The sequence below is a fragment of the Mycosarcoma maydis genome, chromosome 22 (genome assembly GCF_000328475.2).
Source record: "Mycosarcoma maydis chromosome 22, whole genome shotgun sequence".
NCBI lineage: Eukaryota > Fungi > Basidiomycota > Ustilaginomycetes > Ustilaginales > Mycosarcoma > Mycosarcoma maydis.
Window position 1 is genome coordinate 63,642 of NC_026499.1, and position 24,457 is coordinate 88,098.

General features: G+C 54.1%; 10 protein-coding genes across 10 annotated transcripts; 4 read left to right on the forward strand and 6 right to left on the reverse strand.

Annotated features, from left to right (window-relative positions):
* Positions 1–2,269: 2,269 nt before the first annotated feature.
* UMAG_06162 (uncharacterized protein) lies at positions 2,270–3,522 on the forward strand (the record flags this gene model as incomplete). Its single annotated transcript, XM_011394237.1, has 2 exons — positions 2,270–2,587; positions 2,695–3,522. The coding sequence occupies 2 exons, from the start codon at positions 2,270–2,272 to the stop codon at positions 3,520–3,522; spliced, it is 1,146 nt and encodes a 381-aa protein (XP_011392539.1).
* Positions 3,523–4,176: 654 nt separating this feature from the next.
* UMAG_06163 (uncharacterized protein) lies at positions 4,177–4,815 on the reverse strand (the record flags this gene model as incomplete). The annotated part of the gene is made up of 1 exon (XM_011394238.1): positions 4,177–4,815. One exon carries the CDS (start codon positions 4,813–4,815, stop codon positions 4,177–4,179), a length of 639 nt encoding a protein of 212 aa, XP_011392540.1.
* A 667-nt stretch (positions 4,816–5,482) lies between these two features.
* On the forward strand, positions 5,483–9,184 carry UMAG_06164 (ssRNA exonuclease RAT1; the record flags this gene model as incomplete). The annotated part of the gene is made up of 1 exon (XM_011394239.1): positions 5,483–9,184. The coding sequence occupies one exon, from the start codon at positions 5,483–5,485 to the stop codon at positions 9,182–9,184; it is 3,702 nt and encodes a 1,233-aa protein (XP_011392541.1).
* Positions 9,185–9,284: 100 nt separating this feature from the next.
* Positions 9,285–9,917, reverse strand: UMAG_06165 (uncharacterized protein; the record flags this gene model as incomplete). Its single annotated transcript, XM_011394240.1, has 1 exon — positions 9,285–9,917. The coding sequence occupies one exon, from the start codon at positions 9,915–9,917 to the stop codon at positions 9,285–9,287; it is 633 nt and encodes a 210-aa protein (XP_011392542.1).
* Positions 9,918–11,074: 1,157 nt separating this feature from the next.
* Positions 11,075–11,503, reverse strand: UMAG_12325 (uncharacterized protein; the record flags this gene model as incomplete). Its single annotated transcript, XM_011394340.1, has 1 exon — positions 11,075–11,503. One exon carries the CDS (start codon positions 11,501–11,503, stop codon positions 11,075–11,077), a length of 429 nt encoding a protein of 142 aa, XP_011392642.1.
* Positions 11,504–15,095: 3,592 nt separating this feature from the next.
* Positions 15,096–16,502, reverse strand: UMAG_06167 (putative mannose-6-phosphate isomerase; the record flags this gene model as incomplete). Its single annotated transcript, XM_011394241.1, has 1 exon — positions 15,096–16,502. The coding sequence occupies one exon, from the start codon at positions 16,500–16,502 to the stop codon at positions 15,096–15,098; it is 1,407 nt and encodes a 468-aa protein (XP_011392543.1).
* Positions 16,503–17,550: 1,048 nt separating this feature from the next.
* UMAG_06168 (uncharacterized protein) lies at positions 17,551–19,764 on the reverse strand (the record flags this gene model as incomplete). The annotated part of the gene is made up of 1 exon (XM_011394242.1): positions 17,551–19,764. One exon carries the CDS (start codon positions 19,762–19,764, stop codon positions 17,551–17,553), a length of 2,214 nt encoding a protein of 737 aa, XP_011392544.1.
* Positions 19,765–20,428: 664 nt separating this feature from the next.
* Positions 20,429–21,276, forward strand: UMAG_06169 (uncharacterized protein; the record flags this gene model as incomplete). Its single annotated transcript, XM_011394243.1, has 2 exons — positions 20,429–20,812; positions 20,902–21,276. The coding sequence occupies 2 exons, from the start codon at positions 20,429–20,431 to the stop codon at positions 21,274–21,276; spliced, it is 759 nt and encodes a 252-aa protein (XP_011392545.1).
* Positions 21,277–21,555: 279 nt separating this feature from the next.
* UMAG_11217 (uncharacterized protein) lies at positions 21,556–22,268 on the reverse strand (the record flags this gene model as incomplete). The annotated part of the gene is made up of 4 exons (XM_011394314.1): positions 21,556–21,622; positions 21,750–21,779; positions 21,960–22,028; positions 22,189–22,268. 4 exons carry the CDS (start codon positions 22,266–22,268, stop codon positions 21,556–21,558), a joined length of 246 nt encoding a protein of 81 aa, XP_011392616.1.
* Positions 22,269–22,956: 688 nt separating this feature from the next.
* UMAG_11218 (uncharacterized protein) lies at positions 22,957–23,539 on the forward strand (the record flags this gene model as incomplete). The annotated part of the gene is made up of 3 exons (XM_011394315.1): positions 22,957–23,032; positions 23,149–23,435; positions 23,522–23,539. The coding sequence occupies 3 exons, from the start codon at positions 22,957–22,959 to the stop codon at positions 23,537–23,539; spliced, it is 381 nt and encodes a 126-aa protein (XP_011392617.1).
* Positions 23,540–24,457: the final 918 nt, after the last annotated feature.

Here is a 24,457-nt window from a genome sequence, read left to right on the forward strand (position 1 = left end):
ATTCCAGCGCAGCGCATGCATATACGGACCGAACAGTCGTGAATGTTGCGGTGGTGTCTATCAAGTATGCATGGTTTGCTCTGCTGGCCAGAGCGAGCACAAAGCACAACTCGTGACTAGGAATCTGTAAAGGTACCAACTATCAATCTGCACAGAAAGTACATCTCACCTCGGCTTGTCCATCACCAAGCACAGACGCATCACGAATGTGCCAAACAACAACCCACAACACCCTGACCCTACCCTAACCCCCGGTCATATTCACGATCCGTAAGAATACAAAATTCAAATCAATTTCAACCAGCTGATTCACGATTCGTAATTTGAAAAATGATGAATCTCATCGACAGTGACCCCTAACCCTACGTTAAGTTAGTCACCAGTGTAACTTGCTTTCCGCTCACGGCTTGTTCTTGCAATCGTTGGGCCAGACTAATTCGACGGACTTGGCGTTGACAGCTTGGCAGCCAGCCTAGCAAAGCGTTTCTGCAGCTGCATCCCAAGTCGAAACTCGGGCCATCTGGATTGCGACGACAGCACAGCCTCCGCCTCTGCCTCTGCCTTTGCCTCTCTGGTCGTCCGTGGTTGGCAAACTTGGCCTTCTTGCAGGTCTCTCTGGTGGGTCTCGGTCATGCGACGATTCGTGATTGCATTACGAGCGACGGTTCGCCTCTTGCTTATGAAATGCTCGGGTGATGGTGAGCTGCAAGACGTACGAATCAATCTTGAACTGTAAGTGCTGTACACTCTGCAGCTCAACTGGCACGCAACGTGCAATCCCGCCTGACCTCTCTGTCTCATTTCGCACACGGCTACTGCTGAATCCATTCACGATTTCACTCGTGACGGACCGCCCAGTGCTTGGCCACGGGGTTCACATCTAAATGCCATGCTATGCCATGCTATGCCATGCCATGCCACCTATCAAACCAACTTTTGCGTGACGCACAGTACTTCTCACTCTGCTCTTGCCCATCGAGTCAAGCTTGGCACTGAAAACTCGCTTGAATGTGCCAGCTTGGCATTGCGTCGTTATCCGAGCGTGGCCCGCCGCCGCCGTAGGCAAAGAGCGCTCGCTCGCCGCAGTGCCGCTCAGGCTTGGGCAACCGAGCTTTCGGGATGGCAGCGCACATTGCGCTTTTGTCGGCGGCAACACCTGTCTTTTTATTAGTATTGTTATTGTGAATAGGATTAATTCTAGGCTGCTCGCTCCCGCAGGTTGCAGTTGCAGTTGCATGCAATGAGATGCGCGCTGCTTCTCGTCGAAAACGAATTCGTTTGCATTCAGGATTCAATTGGTTTGCGGCTCAATTGTGAATACACGACGAGATCCGTGCTAGCGGTGGAAAGTCATTTCGCATTCACGATTCATCCACGGTCGATAACTAATTGCGTGTTGTGCGTGTCTCGCTCGCAGCGGGCACTTGTAAATGCAGCTAGAACATAGAGGGCGCGCATCCAGCGCCGCTCTGCTCGTTCTTCGGGATGGATCACCTGGACCCCGACTTAACTTAGCTAACGGTCTCTGACGGCTGAACTCCGAAGCCAACCAGTTTGTTCACAAAGGTGAATTTGCGAGACTCGCTTTGGCCATTCCTGTTGCCTCGTGCGCCTCGTGCGGATCCTGCGGAGGACTGCCTGGTTTCATCTCGCTCGTATGGCTGTGGCGCGTCTGCTTTGGAATTCGCTTGACCGTTGTCAAGTGAGGTGAATTTGTGAGCGTGGCATGCTGAGTCTGTTGCTGAAATGTTTGCGCGCCCCACTCCAAAGTCCCCATTCACGATTTGTGATTTGTGATTCGTGCGTGCTTCACGATTGTTTGAATTTGACTGGATTTCAATGTGACAGACAACAACACGCGCGTCCGCGTAGGTCCAATCCAACTCTGTTGTTCTTCGGCTCTGCGTCTCTGGTTTGGTGCCCCTATTCACGATGATTGTATTTTTCGTTTTTTTATTCACCATTCACGATTGTCACCTCGTTGCTCGTCTTGGCTGTGTAACACGTTGTTTGGCTTTGCAATTCGCTGTTGGTCGCTCAATGTTGAATGTTGAAACCATTCTATCGCCTCTCGAACCAACTCGTTCGGCTTGTCTTGCGACCTTCACCTTGTTCCACGCTCATTGCCATCAACTACCATCACAGACACCCTCCTTTCTTTTGTCTCTAGCGCGATCCTCTTTCTCCTCCTCTCCTTTCTCTTTGGATTCGAGCAGCTTATACCACTCCTTTTCGTCATCACCACCAACACAAAATTCATACAGTCATCATGAAGGCTGTCTCTGCTGCTGCTCTTGTTGCCCTCGTCGCTGGTGTTTCGGCCCAGTCGGTCGCTCCTTTCAGTTACGGAACTCCCAGTCCCAACTACCCTGGTGTAAAGGGCACCAACAGGAACGGCCCCACCAACCCTTCCTCTCCTCAGCTCAACACGCCCATCAACCAGACTTCCGATTCTCGTCTCGCTTCCCTCAACTCTGTTGAGGACTGGTGTACCTTTGGCCCTCAGGTTCCTGGTACGATCATCGGCAACGTCGAGGGTGAGACCGTCGCTTACTGCACAAAGCCTCGTAACAATGCCCGTGTAATTGTAAGTTGGCCTCGTTCCGATGCGCTTTTCAATCCTTTCTCTCTTCTTGCATCTAGACTGCTGACCCCTCTTGTTGATCGTTGCACGCTGTCTTTCTCACATTTCAGCCCGACGGAACCGTGACAGGTGCTCACTTTGTCAAGACTCCCCTCTACGTTCAGCTCATGGCGCTTGGTGACTTTACCAAGATCGGTCTCGTTCCCGGTGACGAAGGTGGTGAGCTCGACCCTCACGGTGCTACCAACATGGGCAACCCCGTCGGCGGTAACGTCACCTCCAACGTTTCCGGTGAGGACGTCTTCTACGAGGAATGGATGAACTATGTTTCCTACAACCAGATCTGCTTCCGTATCTGCATCGCCGGTTCTGAGCAGGCTCCCACCGCTCTCGAGTGCCAGCACGAACTCGACGTCATGGGTTGCAACTTTGTCATGCCCGGTAACTACGCCGACAACGTCTTTGAGACTTGCGACGGTGACGCCGCTTACCCACCTGGTCTCTACCCCGACGGCAACGGACGCACCTCGACCTTCCAGCAGTTTTTCACCGGCGAATACGTGGTGGCCGGTACCACCTACTCGTACACTAACGGTGCCGCTGACCAGGTCACTCCTACCGCTGCTTACTCAACCCCCAGCACCTCGAACTGCAAGACCACCGCCTCGATTTCGAACGGCATCAAGTCGATCGTTCCCTCGTCGTCCGCTGCTCCTACCTCGTCTTCTTCCGCCTCGGCCTCGGGCTCCATGGCTACTTCGGCTCGTGGTTCCAGCTCCGCCCCCCGCTCCAGCGCCACCACTTCTGGCTCCGGATCGTCCAACAGCAACAGCAGCAGCGGCAACGGCAGCTCCTCTGGCGCCTCCTCGGTCGCTGCTTCCGCTTTCGGCATCTTTGCCTCGCTTGCTGCCGCTGCGGTCGGTGCTTACCTCCTCTGATCGTCTCTCGGCATTCCCCGCCACCTCGATGCTGTGCGTGCTCGTCGGTCGCCATTGCATCCAGAGCTTGTCATTGTTCGACAACGTTTCGCCCTCCTCGCTTCTGCATTCTCCACTAGCATGGCTTGGTTTTACTTTTCATTTGTTGATTTTTCATTATTGGCCTTTGCATTCCTCTTCAGCATGCGTCCCTTTGGACATGCTTGAATCATCCACACTCGTTTCTTCGCCTCGGCATTGTGTTTTCTTTTCATTCTGATGCTACCCTCTCGTAACATGCACGATGGCACATGGCTGCCTGCTTGTGTTGCCTAGACAAGGTGTCGTTTGGTCATCTTTCAGGACAATCCGTAACTTTACTCTTTTCTTTCCCCACGTGTTCTAGTTTGCCTGATGTTTGCTTGTGCACAAAGTGCTGTTTGGTGAGTGTATGTGCATCGGCCTTGTCCTCGTCTTGACGTGGTCGGTTGCGGTCGGCTGCACTGTGTCATTGGGACGCGACGGATGCTGCGCGCTGTTGCTTGTGCTGAGACAGGCGCTGCTCATGTTCGTGCTCATGCTCTGGTGTCTTGGGCATCGCATCGCATCGCATCATCGTATCGGTCGCAAATCCGAGTGTGAGCGAGATGGATCGAGGTGAGAACAGTTGCGCGATCAGGACAGAGCGTTGCGCGGAGCAGGTGGCATGTTGAGCTCCTTCTCCTTCTTCTTGACCATCTTGTGGTTCCAGTCTCGTACCCTAGCCGCGTAGAATTCTCGATGGAGCGCATACTTTGCATGAAGTGGATGCTGTTTGGCCAGTGTCTCTGCTGCTGCTGCGTTCGAAGCTGTTGCCGCCGTCGACGCTGCTGCTTCGGCGGGTATAGAACTGATAGCCGAAGACGCGAGACCAGATACAGTAGATGTTACCGTGGAAAACACGCTCCCTGCCATGCCCATAGCGCTCAAAGGTTTGCTCTCCTTGTTGGCATCCTCTTCCTTTGCTTTGGCGCTCTCCTTGGCCTTTTGCTTGGCTTCGTACTCGGCCTTGATCTTGGCGATCTCATCTTGGCTTACTTTGTCAGGCAGCCGTTCTGCTGTAGTAGAGCCTGGCGCAGATGCGGGATCGCAGAGCTTGGTTGCAAAGTGACGATCCGCCAGATGCGCATGGCAGACGTAGAGAAAGTCGAGCGTAGGTATCGACTGCGAAACCAGCACGTGTGGTGAGCTCTTGTAGCAGACAAAGCACGACTTGGGCGTACCCGCCTGTCGGTGGATGTACACATTGCTTGGTTTGCCTTCGACTGCGGCCATGACGATGATCAAACGCAGACCTTACCAGGATGGATGACGAAACCACAAGACCAAGTCGCGAGTCGCGAGTCGCGAGCCGCGAGATGTAGTCGTGAGTGTGACATGGACCCCGCACTTTGAACATGTGCGTAATCCTTATGTTGAGCAAGCAGTTGACCCTTATCCAGAGAATCAACTTGGATCGTGCAAAATCGGCTTCCCGATTTCGATATATCACTCAGCTGCGAAAACCAAATTTGTCCAAGTCGCAAAGCAAATTTGTTAAACACGATTTACGATTCACAGAAGGTCAAATTCAAGCCATTCGAGCAGTCTCAGAACCAACCGCGCGGCTTTCGGCAATCACGAATCAAACAAAGCACAAAGTATTGCACGTTGCACGTTGTTCCTTCTCGTGTTCTCCTCCGGATCACGGTCGTAACCACCATCACCCTCTTTCTCTCCCTTGCATCGTCTGGTCGTCAGTCTTTTTTGATCGTCCTAGACAATTGCTGCTGACATCGAATCTGTTATAAGCACTCGTGCAGGCTCGGGCTTCTTTGTCTGGTCGCGACCGTTTCACTGAAAACCGATTTGCACAACTTGATCATTGAGCATCGAGTTCCAGAGCTTGACTTATATACTCCATCCCGCCCCTCTCTCTGCAAGAGACTCATTCGCCACAACCATGGGTGTCCCTGCTCTCTTCAGGTGGCTCTCCAAAAAGTACCCCCGCATCGTCTCCTCGGTGCAAGAGGAAGATCCCAAAACAGCTCCCGGCCCGGATGGCACCGAGATCACACTGCCGCTCGACACTTCGACACCAAATCCTAATGGCGAAGAGTTTGACTGTCTATATCTAGACATGAACGGTATCGTACATCCATGTACACATCCAGAAGGCAAACCAGCCCCAGAAACCGAGGAGGAGATGATGGTCGAAGTCTTTGCCTACACAGAACGCGTCGTCAACATGGTACGACCACGTCGTCTTCTTATGATGGCCATCGATGGCGTTGCACCACGTGCAAAGATGAACCAGCAGCGATCGCGTCGTTTCCGTGCTGCCAAGGAGGCACGCGAAAAGCATGAGGAGGAGCAAGCTGCCCTAGCAGAGTGGAAGGCCAAGGGTCTTGGCGCTACCGACGACGAGAAAAAATCAAAAAGGGCTTGGGACTCGAACGCCATCACTCCCGGTACACCGTTCATGGACCTTCTCGCCGCCTCATTACGATACTGGGTTGCACAAAAAATCAACTCGGACCCGGGCTGGAAGGACATCCAAGTCATCATCTCGGATGCTAGCGTGCCCGGTGAAGGAGAGCACAAGATCATGGAGCACATCCGCCGTCAACGTTCCCATCCCGAGCACGATCCCAATACCAAGCACGTCATCTACGGTCTCGATGCCGATCTCATCATGCTGTCTCTCGCCACTCACGAGCCTTATTTCAAGGTGCTCCGTGAAGATGTCTTTGCTGCCGACAACAAGCCCAAGACTTGCAACCTCTGTGGACAGCCCGGTCACTTTGCCGCAAGCTGCACAGGTGCTGCCAAGAAGAAATCGGGTCAACACGACGAGATCGCACCCACGCCACCGGAGAAGAAGCCCTTCATCTTTTTGGACGTCGCCACCCTCCGTGAATATCTTGAAGTCGAACTCAACATCCCCCAACTGCCGTTCGCCTTTGATCTCGAGCGCGCCATCGACGATTGGGTCTTTCTCATCTTCTTTGTTGGCAACGATTTCCTGCCTCACTTGCCTTCGCTGGAGATCAGGGACGGCGCCATCGACACACTGCTTCGAATTTGGAAAAAGGAGCTCCCTGCTATGGGTGGTTATCTCACCAACCACGGCCGTGTCGAGCTCGGTCGTGCACAGCTGATCCTCAGTGGTCTCGCTTCTGAAGAAGACGAGATTTTCCGTCGCAGAAAAGAGGACGAGGATAGGCGCGAAACCAATCGAAAGCGACGAGAGGAGATGCAGCAGCGCAGAGACAAGGAACTCGACCAGGGCAACTTCGGCAACGGGTCTATGGTTGAAGTCATGTCCAAGAAACGACGTGCGCACGAAACCGAGAAGCCTGCTTTTAACGGTGTTTCCGCCCAAGAGGCGCGCGACCAGGCGAACAGCAGTAACAAGTCGTACGACCCGCGTAAGAAGGCGATTGTGCTAGGTGGCGACAACAACCAGGTCGTGAGCGATCGCAATGCTGCCAGACAGGCCAACATGGACGCTGCCGAGGCGCTCAAAGCAGAGCTTATGGGCGACGCTCCAAAGCAACAAGAGGCCGACGCAGAGCGCGCTCTCAAGAAAGTAAAGACCGAGGCAGGTGCCGAGCCAACCACAGCTTCCGTCGAAAAGCAGGAGCATGGTGATGATCAAGATTCTGCTTCCGCCGGCACGAAACGCAAGGCGGATCAAGTGCAACACCACGCCAACGCCGGCGATGACGACGTTGCGAAAATCGAAGCTGCCACCGAAGATGGCGACGCTGACGCTGATACTGACGCCAACGCCGACGCCAACGCCGACGCCGAAGTTGATGCTGAAGCTGAAGACGATGAAGAAGAAGACAACGACGAGGTCGACGGGAACGAGGACGTCGACCCGGTCACCACTATCAAGAAGCGTAAAGTCAACGCAGACGGCACCGTCGACTACGAAGACACGGTCAAGATGTGGGAGCCTGGCTACCGCGAGCGCTACTACAAGGAAAAATTTGGCGTGGATCTCTCCGACACTGACTTTCGCCGATCAGTGGTGAAATCCTACATCGAGGGTCTCTGCTGGGTTCTAGCCTACTACTACCAAGGCGTCCCTTCGTGGCAGTGGTATTACCCGTTCCACTTTTCGCCATTTGCTGCCGATTTTGAGGACCTTGAATCGCTTGACATCCAGTTTCAGCTCGGCTCACCGTTCAAGCCGTTTGAGCAGCTTATGGGCGTGCTGCCCGCTGACTCGCGAGCCTCGATTCCGCCGGCATTCCACCCACTCATGACCGAGTCTGACTCTGACATTATCGATTTCTACCCGAGCGAATTCGAGATCGACATGAATGGCAAGAAGATGGCGTGGCAAGGTGTTGCCCTGCTGCCATTTATCGACGAGAAGCGCCTTCTCGACGCACTCAAGGAGAGATACCCGCTTCTCAGCGAGGATGAAGTTCGCCGCAACGGATTCGGCAACAACACGCTCTTTGTTGGCAACGAGTCACGCCTGTACGATTTTTTGTGCGAAGAGATCTACGCCAAAAAGCGCACTACAGACGACGGCGAGACGCCCAAGCGTGTTGCCGTCAATCCGGCTCTCAGCGGCGGTATCACGGGCTTTGTCAAGCCCGATCCGGTCTGTGTGCCTGGATCGACGTTCAACTCCCCGCTCACTAGCCAAGCTCTGCACGACATCCACAACGACCGTTCTATCTCGGTGCTCTACGATTTCCCCGAGCAGAAGACCCCGCATCGATCGGTACTGCTGAAAGGGCTCAAGCCGCCCAAGCGCATCCTGTCGGCTGCCGAGATCGACTGGGTCAAGCGAGGAAGCCCCGACAACCGCGGTCGCGGTCGAGGCCGCGGCGCACACCACGGTGGAGCCGGTCGAGACTTTCACCGCAGCTCCAACGGTCAACAGCACAACAACAACGGCTACGCCGGTGGTGAGAACGGCAGTGCAGGGTATCGTGGCTCGAACGGCGGCGGGTACGGAAGCCACAATGGTGGTGGTGGTGGAGGCTACGGTGCTCCTGTCGGACGCTCGCACGACTACCAGCAGTATTCTCAGAGTGGCAGTGGCGGTGGCGGCGGCGGATATGGCAATTACGGCGGGTATGGAGGGTACGGCGGTAGTGGATATGGCGTAGGTGGACGAGATGGCGGAGCTTACTATGGTGGGTACGGCGGCGGTGGTGGTGGAGCGTATGGTGCTGCTCCCACCTACGCTTCTGCGGGCGCGTACGATGCTTACGCAGGCTACGGCGGTAGTGGAGGATATGGCGCGTATGGCGCGTCGGCTTACGCACCGGGAGCTGGTGGTAATCGCGACAACAGGTACGCAGCGTATACACAACCGAGCATGCACGTCGGCCCTGCTGCAGGGCGTGGTGGACGTCAAGCTGCTCCTGCAAACCATGCCGGATATGCGGGACTGCCCAGCCTCGGCGCGCCGCCTGCGCCACCTGCACCGCCAACGCATCCTGCGGCTGCCTATGGAGGCTACACCAACGGCGGGTATGGTGGATACGGTGCTCCTGCTCATGGCTACGGAGGCGCCCCGCCCGCACGCGGCGGCGGCAGGGGTGGCCGTGGCGCTGGCAGTCGCGGTGCAGGCCGAGGCGCCAACAACGCTTCCTACGCTGGTCGCGGTGGCGCATACGGCTCATTCTACTGAAGTGTTATTTTCACCTCATCCTCGAACACACATGGCATGGAAGCGTTCTTTTTTAATGTATCACGTATCCGACTCTCGAATCAATGATTGAATATTTCTATCACGAACGCAGGTGGGGCGATACCGGGCGAGGCGCTGTCCAGCTCGGGGCGGGTTTGCGACGGATGGTGTACGTGTTGCGTTTCGTGAGCCGAGCAAGGTGGGTCGGTAGGACGATGGATGGACGTGTGGGTGGTTCGGGGGTTAGGGGGGATGTGGGCAATGGGGCGAGGTGGGCATGTGGTGGCGAGGGGAGCGGAGAGTTGTGGTCTGTGTCACTGGCATCGTCGCTGAAGTAAGAGGTGAGCGAGTGCCGGTGGATCGGGCGGTATGAGGATGCGTGGGAATCGGGGTAGGAGACGTCTACCGAGGTTTTAGGGCTGATGGGCAGTGTTGGTGTGCGCAAGCTGAGCGAGGTGGCGAAGCCAGGTGCGACTTGGTCTGCGCAGAACCCGTCTGGGGTCCAGTTAGAGTCCCAATTCCACGTCCATTCGAACGTCGATGCTCGGATGCAATGCGGATCCAGTGTCTTGCGTGTGCACGATGATGCGATGCTCGAACAACTGCTACTCTCGCACTCGCTGCTACTACTGCTGCAAGATGCCTGATCACACTCTCCGCGCTCCAGCCGTTTTCTCGAAAACATGCGTTTCAACCTGCGTGACGTCGTCCTGATCCCGTGCCGCGCGTCCATCGTAGTGTCGACTTGGCTCGGATGCTGTCTCCGTCTCGCTTGGCGGTGCGCTTGATGGGTCGGTTTCAAGTGACTCAGCGATGGCAGGTGCACGCACTGCGTCTCGTTCCAGAACCGTGGTGCTTGGCTGTAATCGAATTCGCTTTTGGAGAAATGACGCTTGATGAGCTCGAGAATTGATCAGAATGCCGATGCTGGTGAGGTTGGCCCTGTAGTTGGGACGCTTTGGTTCAACGCACTAAGCAAGCGGTAGGCGAGTTACAGGCTGAGCAATGCACGGTGGAGGACTTGCTTACCAAGTCGAGCCAAGTCGAGCCAAGTCGAGCCAAGACGATGCAAGCTTTATAGTTGCTGCGTCGGTTGGATCGCAATGGGGCTGCAATTCGACAGACCAGCAGGCTTGGTCGTATCAGAGGGCCGGGAAGCGAGCGGGAACGAAGCTTATCCTCCTTGATTTCTTGACAGGAGCAGACAACAAACGGGTTTCACCGCTCCACGCTCCACGCTCCACGCTCCACGCTCCACGCTCGTCGCTTGTTGCTCGCTGCATACTTCTGCAGGGTGCTATGTGACCCTCTTTCTGCGTCCACTTGAGTTGATCTACAAATTTTGCCGGCGCTCTACGCCCACACGGCCAGCGTTTTGCGTTGCACACGATCCACTTTATTGGCCACCAAAGCGTCTAGATCCCGCTCGACATCCTTGGTAAATATATTTTAAACTTGGATCGTAACGCTCTCGTGGCTGCATACAGCTACGGCTGCACAGAAATTCCCGACATTTTCCCACAATTCTCAAGTAACGTTAATTAATTCATTCGTGATTCACGATTTACCCACGACGCGTCCCGGCAGAAACTGCACTGCGTTCCCGTGTCAAACACTCACAACTCAACAATTTGGCGCTCGATTCGTGATTCGTGATTCGTGATTCGTGATTCGTGATTCGTGCCTCGTAAATTGTCGACGCTGCGGATCGGAATCGTGAATCACGTCGGCTCAATACTGAATCCAACTCGACGCTTGAACGCACGCTCAACTTGCCATGGCGCGCACAGTATGACAGCTCGCACGTCGGCACTCATTCGTCGTGCACGCCGCAATCACGAATCACGACGAGCAATCGATCAACCGACTTGTTAAACAAGCGAACCTCGTCTAGACAAGCACACAGCTGGACAAAGCATGGACGAGCTTCCTAACCACCAGCTCTTGCAAGCCAAGCTTGGTGCGGATCGTGTGGAACAGCCGTTTCTCGAGCGCGATCAGCGTGTTCCAATGCTCGCCGTGTTGCACAAACACGTCGGCCATCCAACGCCCAAGCATGTCAGGAACCATACTCTCACTCGTGCTTGCACGGATCACGTGAGCGCCAGCCAGCCTCGCATACACGGTGAGAGCCGCAAGTTGAGAATCGCCTTTCCGCCGCATTCGCATCTTGGACTCGGGCTTCTGACGATTTTTGCGCATCTCGTTGGTCTCGCCTGACCCCATCGCTGCTGATATCGACACCGACGACACCTCGCTTTCCACCGTTGAACTCTCGGCAATCTTGCATCGTATCGAGCTCGAGAAACTCAGAAGCATGCTCCATGTAGCCAAGCGGCAGCTCGGTCGAGAGTTGGCGTCGCCAGCGCTTGCATGTCGACTGCAGTCAAGTGACTACCTCGTTTAGCATCGTTCGTTGCAGCTTGGTGCGGTGATGGTGAACTGCAACTGTCGCCTTGTTTACCACCTCCGCTCCTGCCGGAATCTCGTCTGCCAGCCCGATATCGACGGTTTGTGGATCCAACAAACGCGCGCTCCAACACGTGGTGGCGCAGCAAATAAGTTGATCGGCATGCAAAGATCCTGCGGAAAGCCCGAGACCGTTGGCGAGGCTTTCACCTCGTCGTCGCCATGGATTGCGGCTATGATGCAGGGATTCTGTCTAGAATCAGGCATCGAGTGCGAGTCCCCGAAGCTGCGTCAGAGCAAGCGCAGCATCCACATCCGGTGGCTAATCGAAGAATGCTACGTGCTGTACTGCAGATCGTCAAAGCCATCAGTGATCGAACGTGGTATGAGTCTGATGTCGCACAAAGCATCTGCAGGGATATTACACTGTGTTCGAGGCTGCTTGATCCGGCGAATTCCAGCTAGAGGTAAGTCAAGATTCATGTCGAGCCTGTCGATCGTAGGGTGGCGCAGCGTGATGGAGCGAAGAAAGTGCAGCATAGTGGGGAGCATCGGCCGCATGCGCGTGCGATGGAGCTTGCTGCCTGGCACTCCAAGTCTGCAGCTCGCCTCATGAAAGTGGCTCGGGCAGTGATTGCCGCAGCATATGCATCGGCTGTTGACCCCCCGACACTGGCCGTTACAAGCATGTTCGAGACGTGACGCGAGAGTCAAGAGCACCGCTCGTGGCCGTCAGACGCGCCCAACATGCAGGTCCTTCTCCTGACGCTCTCTCTGTACGCTACTGAGCCACTTGAAGCGCGCCAAGTCGCCAAGCGAGTAAGACACATTTGGCGCAACCACGACGGTAGATCTCACCGGCTCAAGTAGCAGTACGAGGCCGTCCAACCATGAGCGCATACGCTCCTTCAGCAGATAGCAGGAAGGGAGACATAACTTTCGATATCGGCAGATTCTACGATTCCACAGTTCCACGGCTCCACGATTCTCCCCAAGGCTCCGACTGATCACCCACGTGACATGTGTCACTCGCCGATGATGTTGACATGTACAATGTCTTGCATGACAATCTCGCTCAACTCTGGCGGTCCTTGAAAACATGCTTTACAGCTGACCGCACCAAGAATCCCGACAAAAGAACAAATACGGGTCGTCGTTCATGAATACGAAGAACAACACTTTCTCCTCACACGTGCATCGGTACTCCGCAAGCGGGGGTTCAGATACTGGGAAGCTCACGAGCCAGTCACACCAGGAGACGAGACCAAGCTAGCGCGCACGCCAACGTTTATACAGTGGTGAGTGGACAAGGAAGCGCACGTGCTACGCCGAGTTATCCGCGCGCCATTGCGAATCAATAATTGCCTCCGTGCTGTCTCTCTTCTACTCGTCACTCACCACTGGTGACTCACACTGACGACTGTTGACGGAGCAGAGCTGAAAACTGGCTGCTTGGACCGATCTGCTAATTCAGCTCGGTCCCGACATGTGCCCAAGGTGTAGACGTGCATCATCGTCATCCACGCCGGAATCTTGCTTCTTCTCCATCTCCACGCCTTTCTTTTCCGAAACACATGCAAGCGTCAGCTGCCTCGGCTTTTGCTCGTGTTGGCCAACGTACCTTGCTGTGATCACGTTGCGCCTGAACTGGACCGATGCTTGCTGAAGGGCAAGTTGGTCAACAAACGCGCTTCTGCAAACGCATTCTGCGCTTTAGTTCTCGACTGATGCACAAGCAAACAGCGTGTGTGCGCTAAACGACTGTCGAATACATCATGACGACCCGTGACTGTGCTGTACAGTACGGTACGTTCAGACTAATCGGTCGTCCTAAGACTCGGTTGCTAGCGGTAGCAAGCAGTTTCCAAGCGGTCGCTGTGACACTAGAATCCAGCAGGCCGCTCGTTGATCACGGTCTTGGCAACCACGTTTGTCCTTGCACCAACAAAGTGACGAGTGACGCCGCGATGCAGTCGTGAGTTCAAAGTCGTGAGTCCCAAATCACGAATCGTGAATTAACATTAAGTTACCTATTTTTGCTTGGCTTTGGTCTTTTCCTGGAAACAAATTCACGATTTGCAGTTTTCGACACCTCGCTTACGCAACGTCGAACAAGTTCACTTCGTTGATCGTGTATTACGTATTAAATGCACGAGGCTTTCGTGTGGTATCGTGAGTTGGCCCGTTCAGCAGGTTTATGGTCAAGTGGGCAACATGGACTCGTGGCTTGTGTAGCTGGCTGCTCAGGCACTGTGCTTCGGACAACGGTCGCATACCAGCACTTGAATTGTCGCACCACACATTCTGTGATTGGTGAGGGCTCCTTCAAGGTCCGATTCAAGTCAGCGATCAGTGGTGAATGAATCCCGAATACCCTACCGTGCGCAAGAGTCGGTTGCGAGCACTGTCGACAATCTGGAGCCACAGGAAGCATGTACATACAAGTACGACTCGCGCGTTGCTGCTTGCCCGCGTACGATGCTCTGCAGCTGACTACGCTTGTACCTGAGCTGGGCTTGCGCTGTTGCAAGCTAAACCGCTCGACTGTGTGGCTTGTGGCCACTCGTCTGCGCAGCGCACCCACATGCAGCTGTTCAGCTTGCATACGCGTGATCGTCGCTCACATTCGTGAGGCTCGATTGGCCTGTTGGCTCGATTTCGTCACTCGTCTATATCGCCTATATCGGACGCCAACGCATTTAGCGTGAGCTTGACAGTCACGCCGGTCATATTGAACAAGCGACCACGCAACACTCGTGTCTCGTCGCCGGAGCTCGGTCCACGCATATCCGCTCTCGCACGTCTGCTTCTGTTTGCGTCCTGCTTGGCCAGCTCAGCGCAATCAAGCTGGCATCAAGACTGCGTAAGCGTCGACAGTGTAAAATCCAGAGACTCGTGAGTCGCGTCCAACACGAACGGCGCCAGAGCAGGTCAGTCGCGGCAGCGTTGCTAGATCAAGCGATCCAGCGACGACAAGTGCTCAAGCTGCGCAGCACACCGAACGTTGTCTTTCCACACGACTCGGGGCGAGCAACCGACTTGCAAACCAACCCGGTCTACGCGAAGCTCTCTGACGCAAATGCAAGCCAGTTCGAGTCACGCCACGCCGAAGAGCGAGACCAGTACCGTCTAAGCGAGCACTCACTAGACCGTACATGCAAACCCGTGTTTGAGCAAGACTAGCCTCGAATGCCTTGGTGCAGTGCCGCATTGCCCACTTGAACCGCCAGCGCGTGCGCGCACGCAGCCAGCCGCACGGCTGACCGCTGCTCGCTCCATCATAACCAACCAGCTCAAACACGTATCGCTGCCGTGCTGGCCATGCCGCTCTGCTTTCTCAAAGCGGACACACTCAAGCGTGCTCGCACCGCCTCGGTGCGTTCTGCTCAAACCCGACATGCTATCGCTTCTAGTCTCGCGTAAATGCGCACACACACACACACACACACACACACTTGCAAAACCACTTGCTGCAGTCTCCCATTACCAACGAGCCCGTTCTTCAAGCCTCAACAAACGCCCTAGCCAGCCTCACCTCGTCAGCACCTACATTCTGAATCACAATCTCGACGCCAGCGGCAACGAAAGCCAACTGACCTCTTTCCAGCTTCAATCGGCCTTGCTGGTCGTTGACCTCAATAACGCCGTCCAGCACCAAGACAATCGACGGACCATCTACTGGTGCATTTGTCACTTGTTGCGCTTTCTCCAACTTGGTCGTTACGACGCTAAACTCTTCGATAGGAGGATCGTACAGCAGCGCCTCGACCTCTTTGGGACTCGACTTGACCCAGTGCTTGGCCGAAAGACGTCCTCGATTGGAGCCAGATTGATAGGTGCACATCTCGACCAGCGTTTCCGTGTCGCGCAGCTTGGGGGTGAGGCCAGCTCTCACAACATTGTCGGACGAAGCCATGCATTCTAGAATCTCACCCTCGAGATAGGCATGCGGTTCGTTGGCTTGCAAAAACAGAGCCTCGCCTGGTTGCAGCGTCGAGATGTTGAGCAGGAAAGTGCAAAAAATTCCAATGTCCTTGGGGAATTCCGAGGCCAATTTGAGCACCAGCTTTCGCTCCGCCTCTGGAACGCCTTCGATCGAGCTTTTTGCGAATCGCTCCGACAGCTGAGCTGCCAGCGGCTCGTAGGTGGAGGCAGGAGAGTTCATGAGGTTGCTAAAGATGGTCTTGAGGATCGCCTTGATCTCGCTTGGGTCCAGGTCGGACGCCGAAGCCTTTTGCAGCTCGTCATCGGACAAGTCGACCAACTGGGCAAACTCGGGGACCGTCTTGATAAAGTGAACAATCTCTTGCAGAGGTCGGAAGCCGCAAAAGCCACGGAAAGCGGTAAGCGCGACGGCCATCTCGGGCTTATGGTTGGGGTCCTTGTACACGTCGGGCCTCTGTTCGTGCAGACGCTTTCCCAACGGCTTGTCGGGATGAGCCTGAATGCTGAGCGCCTTGCCGACGCTGAGTACTTTGAACAAGAACGGCAAACATCCCGGCTTTTCGTCCGAGAACTTGGCCACCACCTTGTCACCGATCAGTTCGGGATGCGCGGCAAGGTATGATGATAGCGCCTCATACTGGTGGTCAGCTTGCTGGCCATTTGCAGTGATGATGCGAGAAGGCATCGACGGATGAGTGCCCATCCACAGCTCGGCATAGGGCTTGGAATCCTCGGCTTTGAAGTTGAGCTCTTTGGTCGCCGCTGCAAACTGCGCGACACGAGACGAGGAAGCGCCCTGGATTCCCCAATCGTACGACTGCACGCCAGGGATCAGCTGAAAGAGCTTTTGGGTTGATGACATGTTGGTATCCATGTGCGTGTTGCCGTGGTGATCGTCTGGAAGTTGGCTTTCACCCTTCGCCTTGAGGTGGGTTGTGATGTTCTGGATACGAGTGCTTGCCATACGTCTTTGGCCAAATACTCGCGAACAGTCTGGTTTCGGTGGGGATGGTGACGGTCGAAGAAACAGTCTGTGAGTGCTTGCATCCGACGACGAAGCTCAGCACTCTCTATCCATGGCCAAGATGTCAATACTCACTCACACTCACAGATTGTGCAGTTGAGCGTCAAGCGAGCAGTCACGAGTTAGGTTTAAAAGCAATCATCCCATCACGAATCCACTCGTGACTAAATGTGACTGGCTCATGCACCATGCGTGATTCACGATTCATGATTCGTGATTCACGACTAAAAATCCATTTAACCCGACAAAATCCAAAATCGTGAATCGTGAATCGTGAATCGTGAATCGTGAATCGTGAATCGTGAATCGTGAATCGTGAATCGTGAATCCACAATTGTGAATAAGGTGGTCGCTCACCAATCACAGAATCGTGCATCCGTGAATCCGTGAATTGTGAATCGCGATTTGCATTTTTTGGCCATTCACAATTCGTGTGAATAATCGTGAATGTGATGATTCGTGATGGTGATTCATGTTTCCGAATTGCCCAGCGCTATTCGTGATGGTGTTCTTTCGTCGGGCCGTACTGCCGAGCACCGACTCAGACTGGTGAACGCTCCTCGCAACTCACTCTCACGTCTGTGTTTGGCTAAAACAATCAAGAATCACTAACTAATCGCATCGGCCTATTTTAGGCACCGCACTCCCGACCTCCGAGATGCATATTTCTTCCTCACTAAAGTTGGCCAACAGAGCATATCCACTGTAGAGCATTCACAAGCATTCGTGATTGTTGGACCCACGTGCACATTTGTCAAGCACATTCGCTGGGGTCCATTCCAACTCAACATTACTCTGTGACTCCCTAGACCAGATGTGAAATCAATACTCTCAGCCGCGCAACAATTAGATTAGCCGTGATCCATCCCGTGTTGTCCAGAAAGGCACACACGTTCACCGTAGAATTGTAGCGGACGACGTTGCTCGACGTTGATCCTGTTGTGATCGAGTGGCCTTGCTATTCGCTGTCGACGATCGCGCCTGGCGGCTAGCGCCGACGATTCGTGATTGTCTGTGTTCGACCTTGCACGACGTCGCCAGAAGTACCATGTCGCAGGTCTGGCCGCGTAGAGCTGATAGAACGTGGACGCAGCTCGCTGATGTACATCCTTCGCACCTCGATACATCGTTCTCCCTCTTCGTTCTCAAGCAGCTGTACCTCCTCGGTATCCTCGACGACTTTCTCAACAGCGTGACCGCGATGCTGCGTACGACGCAGAAATGTGTCGTCTTGAGCGGCTCGATATCGCTGGTACTGCTCCACCCACATGCACCGCACTGCGAGGTACAGCGAAAACGTGGCGCTTCCACCCAGCAACGGCGATAGTACCAACAGCACTACCACAACGCATGCCTGAGTCTCGATCACTTTGCGATCCAGTCGATCGAGCTTGATCAACGTGGGAAACCGCCCATGCAACACATGCCCATCGTGATCCTCACCCTTGTTCTCGTCATCAGCACCATCAGGCGGTAGATAGCAGCTTGGACTCGCAACAGCAGTCTTCCAAAGCCAAAGACCGCTCTCGATTAGCACAAAGACAGTTGCGCTAAGAGCAACACAAACATGATCCGAGCTGATCGAGCTTTGGGCAGGATGGCGCCCAAACGTTGTAGGGAAAAGGAGCGTGACCGTCTGCCAAGCTCGATGCAGATTGGTGCGGCTGGCGTTGACCTCGAGGAAGCATGCCAGAGAAACCCAGAATCGCAGCAGGATGCTCACAATGCCGAGCGCGAGGTAGTACACCTTTGCGTCCTTCCAGAGCGGCAGGCGCGACTTGCTGCGAGACACCATCTCGAGCAAGATCTGTCCCGTGGAGCGATTCGGTTCGATAGGAGCAGTTGCGACGCGTAACGATGGCAACAAACGGCTTGAACTGCTCGACGTTCGATAGGCCGGATACAGAGAGATGAGTAAAGGAAAAACGTGCATGACCATCACCTTGGTAAAGCTGTTGGGATGCTGCAGAACCGACGAGAGACCAGCCAAGACGAACAGAGGCATGCCAAGCTCTTCTGGGATGCAGCGTTGCATGAGACGAGCCAGCTTATCCATGAACTGGGGTTGGGGAGCCAATGGAAATCTTTGCACAGTGAGCTCAGTAGAGACGACTCTGACGTTGCGGGGTGGAGACGCCCGTGGATTTGATGGAAGCGAGGTGGCATGCAATGCATTCGGTGTACGCAGAGTCGGCCTATACAAGGTGGCAGACACTCGTGACGCTTCATCCGGGCGCTCGTCTTCCGACATCGACCAGATTTGGGGCGGCGACGGACTGGAGTTATCTTGCAGTGGCACCATGACGCGGTGTGTGCCACTGCACAGCCTATGCGAACGTGCAGCAATCAAGTCAATCACATCAAGGCGATAGATGACGGCAAGATTGAAGAGGTTAAAAGCGAAACTGATGGCGACGAGCTGGCCGAGAGCCATAACGGTCCAGACATGAGGAATCCGGAGACGCTCGGCCTCATGACGCAGGAAGAGCGCCCAAGCACCCACGGTGATGACGCAGATCTCGCTGCTCCACCACCACGAAGGAGCGTCTTTGATGACCTCCATCCAGGCTTCCTTGAACAGGCTCAGAGAAGCGAGCCACTGCGAGATCCGCAGGATGCGCAAGTGCAGCGCGGCGACCAAAAGCGCTGGGCGAGAAAGGTCCCAGGGAGGTGGCGTGGGTGGAAGTGGATAAGATGCAAGACGGCATCGTTCGAGGTAGGACAAGTAGGAATGCCGCAAAAACGCCAACATATAGTACCACGTAGAGGCAAGGCTGAACACAGCAAGCAAGCCAAAGATGCGCTTGGCACACTGAGCTTCGTTCTGAAAAGCCCACGTAGCAAGGCGAATGAGGGCATCAGCGACAGGTGTGTCAGATTTGGGTTTCTGCGACCTGGCTCTACCTTGAAGGAAAGGCTCCGTTTTGAGAACGTCCTCGTCGGCTGTGACGGGAAGCTTGACCAAGTTGACTCCACCGGACTCGCGTGGGATGAGATTGAGCTGGCGATGCCTCCTTGTTGCGATGCTGATGACGCGGAAAGCGAGGTACATGTTGATACAGAGATAAGCAACGAGGATGACAAAGTTGGGTTCGAGGAGCGAGTTGAGCAGCAAGAAGACGCCATGGTTGTGTAGTGACACGGCGTGATAGGGCGCCGCCGACGAGCCAGCAGCGTCTTGCAGCGAGTTTGCCAGTCCCATGGTGATGGTGGTTGTGATGCAACACGTAGAGTGCTTGCGATGTAAGGTCAGAGTGAGCTTGAACTGCAAACTCCAGCTGCTGTGTAGCCGTGCGTTGTACAGCAGCAGGGACAGAGACGTTTGTCGCTGCTCGAGCTCAAACAGCTCAGCTTTTGTGTAGCACCTCCTGCTTCGTGCTTGCTCGGAAGCACAGGATTGGGGTCCCACGCACTCGCACCGAACAGGCGCGATGGAGCAGAGGCAAAACAAGGCAACAGGCCTATGAATCACGAATCGTGAATCACGAATCACGAATGTCGACGGACAGGCGAACCGGTCGAGGAGAACAAGCGTGAAGCACGAAGGACCCTGAAAGCTGAATGAACTCGGCGCTCAACCGAATTTACTCTGTGACGCGGAAGCGGAAGAAGTTAATTCCCGATTTTTTGATGGTTTTTTTTGGGTAAGACGGGTGACACGTGTGGAGGGAGGACAAGCTAGAAAACCTCGGATCCCGGAGCTCTGAGCATTTGATACTTACTCACACTCGTGACTGTGTCAAGGATGTTGCCGTTTCTTGTTTCGCCATACACGATTGACAAACACTCGTGACTCTTGTTCAGCACAGTGCTACAAGTTACAAGCCGGAAACCAGTCCTCCACATCGCATCTTGATACCTCACATATGGAGTCAATATCGCTTCCTTGGACGCTTCCTGAGCCATTGCAGCAGGTGCATTTGGCGCACTTTTCCAATCTCGATCCTGCAACCCAATCGGCCGCCATAATTGATCGCATCATTTCCGCATCTCGGCTCCCATCAGCATCGCCAGAACAAGCGCAGCAGGCGGATGAAGAACGTGTCAAGCTCGATTTCGCCTTTCTCGATCCGACAAAGCTGTGTAGCAAGCTGCATCTGCTCAGCGCAGTCACCCAGGCAGCGGTAGTCTGCGCTAGGAGTTGGGATGATGACCGGCAGGTGTTCAGGGAGGGCGAGGCGAGCATCGGTGGCATGAAGTCCAAGACACCACATTCAGAAGTCATCTATATGCTTAACCCGGGTAATAACGTGAGTCGTCTCTGCCAAATCTTTGCCACCACACACCTCTGTTTGTTTTCACTGACTTTTGTCCCGTACATCGCATCGCATGCCACTAGGTCGGAGAATCGCTCAAGCGTTTCGGCCTGTCCCCTACGTCTTCATCGCTGCTTCTAGTCAAGTTCTCCTCCCCAACCGCAGATAAGCAAGCCATTCTACAAAGCATGATCGATCTCGTCTCGCCATCCAATCTCACCTCTCCACCAACAGCCGAGGCTCACACACCAATAGACATTGACCATGCCATCCGATATGGAAGCTACCCGACCACACCTTCCACAACAGCACAAGTGACCGACTGGAAACAACTCAACAAGATCTATAAGCTTCAAATACCGTCCACTCTCCTCAACAACAAGCAGGACAACCAGTGGTACGAAAAATACCAAGATATCATCTGCACCAGTGTCGCCATGAAGCTAGTTGCTGCCTAACACATCTGCGGCCGCTCTAATCTCATTAGCAATCAACAAGTACCCGAAAAATGAACAAGTCCTCAGCATGCGCTCGCCGTCTACGTCTGTAGCAGACGCTGAGAACTACTGACCCATGCTCTGCCTACAGATCGTCCCTGGCCGCACCGATGCTCGCACAGCCGACCTTGCAGCACTTGTAACACCAGAATTCGCACAAATTTGCATTACTGTATGTCGTGTCGCTTGACGTCGAGGTAGAATGCACAGCAGTCGAAACCGAGTGTATGAGGATTGGCTTTACTCTTCAGCGGCTTCGAGTTTGGCCTTTTTCAGTTGTGAGAGCTCGCGTTGTCTTCGAATAAAGCTGTGTTGTGGCCATCCGATAGCCAAAGTTACGTTACACGTCAGCAAAACGTTTGTGATTGCAAAGGAAGGAAGGAAGGAAGGAAGGAAGGAAGGAAGGAAGGAAGGAAGGAAGGAAGGGCACTTACTCGTCGTATTGACATTTCTCGTACGTGTGGCTACAATAAAGAGAAGCATGAGGTCGAGATGTCCAACGTTGTCAGTATGCACTATTCAAGCTAAAGGCAACAGCCTGTGTGGGCCGGCTCTTTGCAGCATCGGTAGCGTGGTTCGGCGGAATACCACAGCTGCTGTTGAGCTACTTGACGTGTGTTGCACGATTCGATCGCGAAACTCACCGTTCGTCCTCGCACTTCCAGGGAGCGTACAGAGTCTGTTTCCTGCACTTGTTCAGCGGAATCAAGAGCCTGAATTGTCGTGATTCACCGAGGACGAGAAAGCCAAATAGTGTTGTCAGCTGTTGTTTCCTTTGCTTTTCTGCATGTCCATCACCTTGGTCGTCCAAAGTCGATCTGTTTTCTGCTATTCTCCTTCTTGGTCGACCTGCCGACGGCGTGGAAAACGTACGCAGAGCACTGGTCGCGGTAGCCCAGAGGCAATCGCGCGGCATTAGCCTCTTGCACAGAAGCGGTATGTGTGTCGGCCATGGTGAATGCGGTGTCCGTGTGATGAATAACGGGGTTGTTGGGGAGTCGTCTTTCGATGTCGCCTTTGTGGTGGTGATCAGTAATGTCACAAGATTGGCGACCATGCAGACCAGGAGGTTGCCTCTCCAGCCGTTCCGTGTAGATCAATCACATTCACGATTGGAGATTTTCGTACGAAATTCGTGATTCGTGATTCGTGATTCGTGATTTCCTGGTCTCCATCGTGCATGCTCATCGCTCGTGCACGCTAAAGTGACTGTGCGAATGTACACTCTAACAGCTGCTTTCCTATCTTCGCCATCGTGCATGTTAGCACGAAGCTTGGATCATCTAATTATCCGATTTAATCTTGAATCACGAAACTTGATGACGTTGAATTCACGATGTGATTTCCCTGACCGTTGACTCAAGCTTCGGTCGGAAAGAGCCGTTGTTGGAAGAACATTCAAGTGAGCAACGCTCCACGCCCTAAATCGTGAATCGTCTAATCGTGAATCGTGCGTGGATCGTGGATCCTTGAACCGTGAACACCGAACAGGCAAGTGAAAGCAGAGCGGCACAAATCGGGCCTTTGGCTTTTCAATCGACACTTTCTCCAAGCAGCTTCCTCATCGTTGGTCGATCTCCACTCCACCAACTTGGATTGCAACGCCATCCCCTTCTCTGCATTCCGATAGCACGAATCAGTATGTTGCGTACACTTGTTCGAAGAGCACACGTCCACAAGCCTGGATTCAGATTCCCGGATCGAAAGGCTCCCAAAGGTACGTCTACCCTTGCCCATCTCACCCCATCTCGCTCTTTCTCTCGTTCGTTGGTACCTTGAGATTACTCACTCCTGCTCCTCGCACCCTTTTGTCTCCCTCTTCACCCGTTGCAGAAGCCCATACACCACACCCTCACCCAGCAGCGCCTTCCAACATCGTCTCGTCCTTCGATCACTTCCAAAAGGTGTTTGCTTCCGGTCCTCACTTCCATCCTGAAAAGCTAGAACAACCTTCTTCCTCTAACAGCGCCTCATCACCACGCTCAGGGAGCGGCAGTGGGCTGCTCGGAAATGTCGATATGAACGGTAGAGAGGTGGCCGAAGATATCCATCTGTTGCCAGAGAGGTTCTGGAAGACACCGGCACTCGCTTTCTCGGACGCTGAGATGGAGGCCGTTATGGTAAGCTACGGTTCAAGGAAGGGAAAGAGAAGACGTGAGATCCATTGTGCTGATGATGCCATTTCGACTCTCGTACGCATTTACAGACTGGAGGAGCAAACTAAGGGTCTACCTATCACCCTCACGTCACATCGAACGCTTTCTCATTTGCAATGCTTATATCATCGTACACCACACAGACAGCTTGACCGCACGCAGACAAGGCTTTACAGAAGCATCATCATTCCACACTCTTCTCATTTGAACGCCGGCTGCCTCACCAAGCACGATAGAGCTTTCTACCTCGTTGAACTTTTCAGATCCTTTCCTCCCTCCTAGGCGCTTCCCTTCGCTCGATCCTTCGATCCTTCGATCCGATTCTCGCACTCGTCATTCGGGCCTGACCCGTCCCAACCACTGTCAGGCATGTTGCAAGGTGAACAGGGTATGGTTGAGTGCCACATCCTCTACCACAAGATCATCGAGCAACGTCTTCTGGACTCTCACACACTGCGTCAAGTGTTGGATTGCCAGTGCCTCGCACCAATGCTCATGCACTCCGTCTAATGAACGCTACCCGGCCGCATTAAAACTTCAATCACACGAGTCGCGGAAAGCGCGCGAGAAACGGAAACAGCTCGTTGGTTCCAAGTCAAGACACACATTGTGTGGCCGTGAATGTGCGCCGGTACCACGACGCCTACAAAACGTGAAACTCACTAACTTGGTGACTGTCTGCATTTCAACCTGTGCATTCTTGTCCATAAGCAACCACAAGTCTCGATGTGCGAAAGCTTGCGCTCTGCGACAGTTTCCGCAGCCGCTTGAATCGTGTGGGGTGACAATCACGAATGAGGATTTCTTGCACCAATCGGGTCGATCTAACGGATATTTTCGGGTGACTTGCTGCTATCTCCACCGTTTGGCTTGACACCAATGTGATGCTGACGTCTGAGGCCGCGCACCATTCCTCAGATGCTCAGCAAAGAACAAATCGCCGCCTGTATCGTGTTTTCTGCTAACCATCGTCTTGAACCCTGCGC